We start from the raw sequence: 9,266 nt of genomic DNA on the forward strand, positions 1-9,266 counted from the left end.
TTCCCGTTTTTGCCTGGGAACGGCGACCTCCGAGCCGTGTGACTTGCTCACCTTCCTGCAGTTATAAAAATCCCGGTGGGGGTTGTTCTTCAGCTCCTTTAACTCATCCATCTCGTTGAGCATTTCGTGAACCTGGAACTTGGAGGAGAGGAACTTCAGGCGCCGGTGGGCATAGGTCTTACTGTGAAAAAGTAAATCACACAATTCTAAAAAATTCCAGACATTTAAGGAAAACAGTCACAATTTCAAAACTATCAGGACCTTTGACGCCTATAGGAAACCATGATTGGAACAAACAATTTGTTTTACTCTCTGGTTAATCTCACTTGAAAAGGATTGGGCTCCAAGGGCTTAATCTTCTCATCGAGGTTGGACATAATGATGACAGAGGACGTGGGAAGGAATTTAAAAGTCAGAGGAGACAGTGCCATGGCTTTGGGCTCGAATCCTGGCTCGGCCAGCTGCGTGACTTTGGGCAAATTACCTAACTCATCAAAGTTTCGGCATATAAAACTGGAATGATAAAAATACCCACTTCATAGAAGGATTGTGAAGAGTAGAAGAAATAAGGTACATGGAGGGTATATCATAGCGTTTGAACACAGTAAGCACTTAATAAATAAATACTTATTCTTACACTCAGCAGTAGAAGTAGGAGCTTGGGTCTCGCTAAACACTTACACAGGCCCTTGGGCGATTAAAGCAAGTAAAAAATTCATATCGTCTAAGAAGGTATCCAGATTGGGGTAAGGAAGCGGCTTGGGCTCATCTTTGCTGGCTGCTGCTTCATTGGGATAGATGTAAACTACACCATCCTTCATTCTGAGGTGATAACCCAGGTTTTCCGGGAGGTCATCTGTTCGGAAGGGGTCTTCTCCCTTCTTCACAGGAGGGGTAAAGACTTTTTCAATAAAACACAGAATAATAATATATCAGCACACAAGATGAATGACCACATAAAAATAATCGAAATATGAAATATTATAAAATCTCACTCATTTGGAATCCTGTATGTCATTAATTGTTATTATCCAGAGCTAAGCTAAAGTTTATTTTTACATTATTTTTCAAAGGTGACTAAATTAGTAGCATAAAATAACCGTAACATTTTGCCTAGTGTAAGAATGATTTTCAAGTTCTTTAGAAGCACTTTTTACATAATTGAACTACGACTTACAAATAATTTTAATTATTTACTGAAGTTGGTTATCAAAGTCTTCCTGTTTATAGTGTTTTATTAGTTTATGAGATAATTATATAGAAATAAAAATAAAACTAAGGTTAAAAGGTAGTGTTTGGATATTTTCCTTATTTAAACCAACCTTCTCTATTCATCTTAATTTAGAGTGGTTATTTTTAATAAACTTAATTTTTAGAGCAGTCTTAGGTTCACAGCAAAATTGATTGCCAAGCACAGAGTTCCCAATATCCCTACCCTGCTCCCCCCCCACCCCCAACACGCGCGCACGGATGCTCACTACACACATTCCCCCATCGGAGTGGTATGTTTGTTACAATTGGTGAACCTACACTGATATCTCATTATCACCCAAAGTCCATAGGTTACCTACATGCTCACCACGCACATTCCCCCATTGGAGTGGTATGTTTGTTACAGTTGGTGAACCTACACTGACATCTCATTATCACCCAAAGTCCATAGGTTACCTACAGATTCACTCTTGGTGCTGTACATTTCCGCTAAAGGAATTAGGAATTAGGGATTATGTAGATAAATGTGCCCTTCTCGCCACTAACAATTTCAACCCGAGAAAGCCAAGAACAACGTCCATGCTGTCACAGCCTGTAAAGCACTCAAACCCTGTACTTCAACAAATATGTGCCCAAGGCATCAAAAAGTCTCTGCAGGCGACTAAGACAGCTGGAGTGAGGAAAAAAATATAGAAAGAAAACATTTGCACCTTTTCTATTCAAAACTAGAAGATAAGAAAACATGAAATGCAATGTTACTATGTCAAATATCAATTTTCCTTAATCTTGATCTACTAGAGAGATAAAGTATAATTTAGGAGAAACAAAAGCAAGACAAACATCCTAAATGTCAATATTTTAGAAGCTAGGTAAACCAATTTTATGAGTTACCAAACTAGACATATATTTAATATTGATTTTAATATTAAAAAGAATGACAGAGAGGAAGTTGTAGGACTGGAAATTTTTAACAATACAAGATTTCGAAAGTTCAAAAATCTTAAATATTTGCCTTCCTTAAAATTCCAACTCTAGAAGTATAATTCTAAAGATACAAAACAACTGCACAGATGTTTATATAGACGTTTATTATAGCCTTATTGTAAATCAATTGTTAAAAGTCAGAAATCTAGATGCCTAAAAATAGGAAATAGTTGAATGAACTATGATACAGTTACACAATCGAAATCTGTGAAATTATTAAAATTTGATTAGTTAAATATCTGTACTTGAGTTTATATAAGGCAGAAAGTAGAAAGTGAGATATATAAATAAAGGACTATGGAAAGTCAAAACATGTACTTTTATCCAGAGGTCAGAGGAAGGCAGGAAATGATAGTATTTGGGCTGCATCTCGAAAGATGAGGTTGGATATGGACGTTGGAGACACGGTGAAAAAGTGGAGGGAGGGGGAGCGGGCGCAGGGAACAGCACCGCCCAGGGGCACGGAAACGCTGGACTAAAGGAAGAACCGGAAGTGCTCCAGCCAGAACGGAAGAGAGGAGACAAGTTTATAAATAGGTTGAGCGTGCAATTCAAAAAATAAATAAATAAAATGGAGTGAGGAGGCCAGATGGTAGGCTAAAGACGGAACTTAGCTTTGTAGGTAATGGGTAGCAATTAAAGGCTTTTGTCAGAAGAAGGATGTGCTCAGGTCTGTGTTTTGATAACTGGCACCAAAGTGAGGATGAACTGAAAGGGAGTGAGATTAGAATTTAGCAGAGCAGTTAGAACACTATGGCAATAATCTGGACAAAGAGAAATAATAGGCTTAAATTAGAGTTTGGGGAATGGTGCAGAGAGAAGAGGTTTTAAGAAATATTGTACAAACTTGAACCGAGTGACTGGACATATGAGCAGAAGAAAGAATGGAACCAAAGATGACTATGATATTTTTAGACTGGCTTACTTATAATCTAGGGGCATATTTAATATTTAGCAGTTAAACCTAAATATATACATTCCATGCATTATGGAAGAAAATTATTTACCTGGATAAAAGTTCTCATTTGCTACCCATGCCTCATTCTCAATGTTTCTCAAGTACTTGGAAGGGGTTTTAGGGAACCTCTGAAATGACTTCTGCATGTATTTCTCCCGTATACACAGTGCCCGATACAGACCTTTGCAAACCACTTCAAAATCTTCAACTGTAACCTGCCAAGAAAATTTCAGGGTATCAGAATCACTCCTGTGAAGATCTGAGAAGTGGGTGAAGTTGCCTTTGGCACTTCCCTGATCTCCTGGGTGTCACAGCCCAAGCTGGGCCTCGCCTGCCTGCCCATGGGGTTGCTTCCTCCTCGACTTGGGCCTTGAGCCCCTCCCTAGGAGCAGGTCCTGACGTTTTTCTCGCTCTTCCATTTCTACTCAAACTTACCTGTTGTAAGGGTGTTTCCTTACCGTCCTGTGTTTGGTTTTGTCTTTTGCTAGATGGGAGTGATTATCTAGCATATATGGTGAAAAGAACCCGTTCTCACATGAAAAATCCTTCCTTCCTTCCAGGTAACATACAGACATTTTAAGTATGGGTGTTTAAAGACAGTATCTCAACTGAAAGATGTGACTCTAATTTGAGAATTCAAGCCACTTGCTGGTCAGTGAGGGAAATCCTTGGGGATGAATAAGGTGTCACATATCCCTCAACCCCTGGCATGCATGCACGGCCTTCTGTAGCTATAGATGGATCAGAACGTTATCCTGTGAGAAGTCATTCTTTTGGATGATTTTAAAGAGAACTTTATCTGTGACTAGAGTAAAATTGTCTTAGAACTGCTGGAAATTTCCTTGACCGGTCTGTTTCCCCTTCCCCATCCCCAACCCCTGGCTGGGCCTGGTATGCCCAAGTAGTCACAACTTGAAATCATTGTACGCTCATCATCATTAGGTTGAGCTGGGATCAACCTAAGCTTGTTACCAATGGTCTAAGGTCCAGATATTGATCCTAATAGGTTGAACTCTTTTTAAAGACCTGCTGACCTTGACCAAGAGAGTCTAGCACAGGTGCTAGGTCTGTGGGGCTGCTTGTTCTCTTGTCACCTAATGGGCCACCAGCCTATAAGCTCTTCAAGACAAGAGCTGAATCTTATTCACCTTCTAGTCCTCGGCACACAGCACATAGTGCCTAGCACAGAATAGGGGCTCAATAAGGACCAATTAAATTGAATCGATTGTTATCAGGGATTAGCGGTCTTGAGAATTTAGCTCTGATTCCCCTTTACCCCTCTGTTCAATTAACAGGGTGAAGACTCATGTGGGTATACACGTGGACCACACGGTGCTGCCCAGCATCTCAGCTACATTCAGCCAACAGGCACAGCAACATACTCGTTCTCAAAGTCTCCAGGCCACGGTTTCCGGTGCCCTGCAGCTTGCACAGGGCCAGCTGCGTCTCACTGACTCCTCTGAACCTTGCCCTTCCTTCCATCTTCTTCCTTTGAATTCCTGTTTTCATTTCTACCAAGCACATAGGTATCAAGTTTGTCTCCTAATTGTTCTATGTCTTTGAATTCCAGAGTTCTCCAAACTTTATTTTCCATGTCACTATTAAACATTCCATTTTAGTATTTAGCGTCTAAAACCTTCCTGCCATTTGCAGAGCACCCATGTTATTGTATAGAAAATGAATCAACAAGAATAGTGTTGTTTTCATTGCTCGGTCACTTTTAAATACCTTAGGGCTAACCCTGAATGGGTCAGTTACATGAGAAGGGGGCTTAGGACTGATCATTAAAACTATATTTGGAGCATAGACTGATGGCTAAACAGCAGTTTCACTGATATGATGCTGATTCTGCAAGTCCATGTGGCACAGATTTATTAACTGACCAACTGTTCTGGATAGAACAAGCAAGTCAAGTTGTTTATGACCTTAGTTTACTGTTCCCGTGGCATCCTAGAGTCTCTTCCAAGCAATACTCTACTGTGTAAGCATTTGCAATAAAACTGGAGAGGACAGTTGGTCAAAGAAAAAATAGCCCCGAATATTCTAACCTCTCTCAGAGGGATGAAGAAAGCAAGGCAGAAATATAAGCCATGGCACATTGGTGTTGAAATGCAGGAATGAAGTATAACAAAGGACAGGTGAGCTAACACCTTCCTCAAAAGGAAGTGGAGGAAGGTAAGAAGCTGAAACAATCAGGCTGTCTTCCCAGCAGCTACATCTCAGCGGGGAGGAGCAAGGGAGTGACTCACCCCAGAGGCATAATCACCAGTGATCTGTACTCTCTGGAAATCAGGCACGGTCTGGTAAGTTGGAGATGAAGAAATGTATTCATCAATGTGGGACATTTTGGCGGAAGATGTTTCACTTTGTGGAATGGACAAATTAACAGTCTTTCGTCCGAAGAAACGCCTTTTCCTGGGTTTGAAATTTAAAAAAATAAAAGGGTGTATCTTGCTTTTCATTGGGAGTTTCATTGATATTTCACTATACAATTGATATTTCACTATACAATTTCAAGGACAAAAAGTAAAAATTAAAATGTGGACTGAGTGTCAAAACAGGATCCAACCATTTGGAGGAGATATCACATGACAGTGTTCCCTTCTTCTCGGTGTACCTTGGACAATGGGCCTAAGGGCACATACTAGAAAGCGTTCAGCATGACATTGTTCCTCACAGGTGTCTACTCCTAGCAGAGTAGGCAGTTTAGTACTGCCATAAGCAAGCACAGGCTGTGTCAGTTACTATGTGTGTCATTTTGTGCATACTCCTTAAATTGTGACCTGTCTCCCCATTTGAAAAAAAAAAATGGTGTAATAATGCTTTCCTTATAGGATTTCTGTGAAATTTAATGTATATAAAATGCCTAGCACAATATCTGGAACTTATAAGTTGCTTAATATTACTTCCTCCAATCAAGTATTTGTTGAGTTTCTACTTTGACTTGAGCCTTGTAATGGGTCCAATGGGGGTGCCCACAAAGGTGGATTGTTGCTCTCTCCTTAAAGACATAAAACCCAAGAGAAGGACAGCAGGGTGGTCTCTTCCTCCATGAAATGGGAGCGAGAGAGTGGGGGGTGCCATGAGGAGGGGTTCCAGGTAAGTGATCAATATAGATCTGAGGACTAAATTGTGGCAGATAGTGAGTACTAGAGTAGTTCAAATAAAGGGAAATGAGCAGACATGGTGGAGGGGGATTGGGCGGGCCATGGGGCGGGTACAGGAATTACGCATCGTAGGCATAGGACGGCAGGGGTTGAGGGCAGAAGTGGAGGGCTGTGTCCCTGGGGCCTGAAGGAGTTGGGGCCTGAAGGAGGTCAGGATCCATATTGAATATCACAACGCTAAGGCTGGCTGAGGATGGAGTCTGCAGATGAAGCCCTCGAGTTCCAGTCTCTGTACCCACCGTGCATAGTTTGTGTGTGTGCACAGCAGCCATCAGCCCACTTGGGTTTGGAACAATTGCATAGTGGCTCCTGCTCTCACTTGGGTGGACAGGGAGGCTTCAACTAAGGGGAGATGTGGATGAGGGTAGGAGGGTCACTGCTTTCTTCTTCAGTAATTGTTCACTAGCCCTAGTATATACAGTCAGGTGGGGGCAGGAATTTTTAATGCCGGCAGAGTTCTTTCTCCCAGAGGAACCATCATCCAGACAGACTGAACCTCTGCCCTGACATTTCCCCTTCCTTGTGTCCCCCTGTACTAAGCATCCCCCACCACGCCACTTACCTCCTGCCTTCCGAGGTGGACCGAGCCTCCATCTGGAATATGTGTGCTTGCATCTCGAGATGAGAAATTGGACAGATCTCATCCACATCAAAGGGGGAAATCTCCTGACGGCCTCCTTCATCTTTGACTTCAGAGGCAAACACTTTTTCAGCGAAGCTCCGCATTGCATCATCAATTTCTAAAAGAGGTGTTCATGTGTTAGTCTTCGAGTCCTCTCCCAGAAGTCAACGAGCGTTTCTGCTCTGTGCGAGGCACAGCTCTAAAGACTGCCCTGGGCCCATGACTGCCCTGCTCTCCCACCGGTGACCCGGAGACATGACGGGGGCAATACCTGCTCTCTCTAGTGGGTTTGTGGGGGTAGCTTGGAAATCTGTTCTCGGAAACACGGGTCAGATTTTTACAGCGCATTTCAGGACGGTCCTAAAGATGAGACTGAGCTCTTGCAGGACTAGTGCTTAATGTGATATCACTTGTTTCTGACAGGTGATTTCATAGTAACCATGCAACATAGTTCTTCCTATTAGGCTGGTTGACTTTTTCTGATGGTTTTGAATAAGTGCATAGGGTTGTTTTTCGGAAGAAAAACTCCATCATCTTCCGAAAGAGAATCAGCCTAAGTTGTTTTTTAAAAAATAAGTATGTACTTTAGGTTCTTTCTTCCTCACAGGATAGGTACTTGTGTTTCTCTCACAACATCACCACCTCATTTTCCTCCTCGAATTCTGACAATTTGGGGATATGCTTGCTGCTGGTAGTGTGGGGGAGAGGGCCACTAAAAATGAACTATCTAGTACTGGAAGTCCTGTTTCTGTGGACACGTGGCCTTCCATAATGAACGACCCTTGAAAAGCCACTTTTACTTTTATAAGCTTTAATTTTTCCATTCTTAAAATGGGTGGAAAGGGGACCTTTAGCTTAGCAACGAACAACCTCAAGACTCTCAGGATACAAGAAAACCAGTTTCATCAGATAGGGTGGTGATAGCCATCAAATATCTGCTTCTTCTGTCAAGTTCAACTGTGTTTTCCAGACGCTCAGTGGTTTCCATCTGAAGAGTCATAACCTCTAATACTTCTGAAAGTCTCTCGGCATTTCCAGAAAAGGGCAGAGAGCAAATAATGAAAACGGCAAACAGCTAATTATTTAGAGCGACAGAAGACAGAAACATTCTTCGCATGATGACAAAGCCAACTGCATGCAGCAAAAAAGACACCCCCGCACACGCTCTCGCTCCCATCAATGTCTATGCAGATCTCCAAAATGCCACATTTTCAGTTCTGACTTAAGTGCGTGTGATGTGTTCAAGTCCGTTCTGCACTCACTGGCTCCTTCGCCTTCCTCTGCTTTAGTTCCTTATCTGTGAAGTGAGACTACTGATGCCTACCCAACCCCGCTCACGAGGCTGCCCTGACATGAAGTGAGATAATGTCCGTGGAAATGCTTTAAGAAAAATAAAGCACCAGATTAAACTGAATGTTTAATTTGGTAGCCTCGGTCAGACAGATATTTGGTATTTGGGGTTAGTTTGGGGCCATTAAGGAAATGCTAAATGGTAAGACTTAGTATAGTCTGAAGCACACATTGGGAAGATAGTAATTGATTCATAACTTCACCAACACTAATAGTCAGTCAGCCAGGTTTCAAAACCTGGCTTGTCGCAGCTGAATAACAGAAAAGCCCACGATGCTGGCTGAACTTTACACATCTATTTCTCTTATTAAACTCAAGCTCTTCCCGAAACTGAAAAGCATCTTTGGATGCTATGAGCAGTTCTTTGGCAAGCACCACGATCCATAAAGGAACAATTAAAATGCTAAGTAGGTACATCTGATAGCCCGAGAATGCCTCCCCACCCGATCCCCGGGAATTGTATCATTCTTCCCTGAGCATCACAAGCGAGCACGTGCGCCTCAAGGATAAATGGCAAGTAGAAGTCAGAAGAGGGTTCATGCACCATGAGGGGCAGATGGAAACAGGCCAGTTGGTTATGATGATGACAGTGACGATGACGATGACGCTGCAACTAGCTTGTCATGCTGGGTCTGTGGCAACGCTGCTGGAGGCCTCAGGAACTGCAGTATGGAAGTGGATACCCAGGAGCTGAATCCTACTTGCTTGGATTCTGGCTCTTCCATTGATTACCTGGGACTGCACACACTTATTCGTTTCATGTTTTTAAACGTTATTGTTTTTACTAAGGTTATATCCCCCTAAGCCACTACAGATAGCTGAAAAGTAGAAACTCTCAAGAAGTAGTTTACATGATGGCCAAAAATTACACGGTAGATATTTCCTCCCAGTCATTTTGATTTCATGTAACCGCAGCTGAAATTTGACTTGTAATTCAAAAGCTCTGCCTTTCAAAAATACTTCGGGGAGTGGT

The 9,266-nt window shown here is 42.2% G+C and overlaps 1 protein-coding gene across 2 annotated transcripts in view; it reads right to left on the reverse strand.

Annotated features, from left to right (window-relative positions):
• The window catches only part of AMPD1 (adenosine monophosphate deaminase 1), an 18,147-nt gene that overhangs the window by 6,318 nt on the left and 2,563 nt on the right, over window positions 1-9,266 (reverse strand). For both annotated transcript variants that reach the window (XM_015595429.1, XM_006919662.1), the window contains 5 exons: window positions 6,884-7,061; window positions 5,404-5,569; window positions 3,204-3,369; window positions 682-901; window positions 52-181 (listed from right to left, as the gene is read on the reverse strand). In XM_015595429.1, coding sequence (XP_015450915.1) covers window positions 52-181; window positions 682-901; window positions 3,204-3,369; window positions 5,404-5,569; window positions 6,884-7,061 — 860 coding nt within the window. The remainder of the gene's footprint in view (window positions 1-51; window positions 182-681; window positions 902-3,203; window positions 3,370-5,403; window positions 5,570-6,883; window positions 7,062-9,266) is intronic.

Source organism: Pteropus alecto, unplaced genomic scaffold (genome assembly GCF_000325575.1).
Source record: "Pteropus alecto unplaced genomic scaffold, ASM32557v1 scaffold106, whole genome shotgun sequence".
Classification (NCBI taxonomy): domain Eukaryota; kingdom Metazoa; phylum Chordata; class Mammalia; order Chiroptera; family Pteropodidae; genus Pteropus; species Pteropus alecto.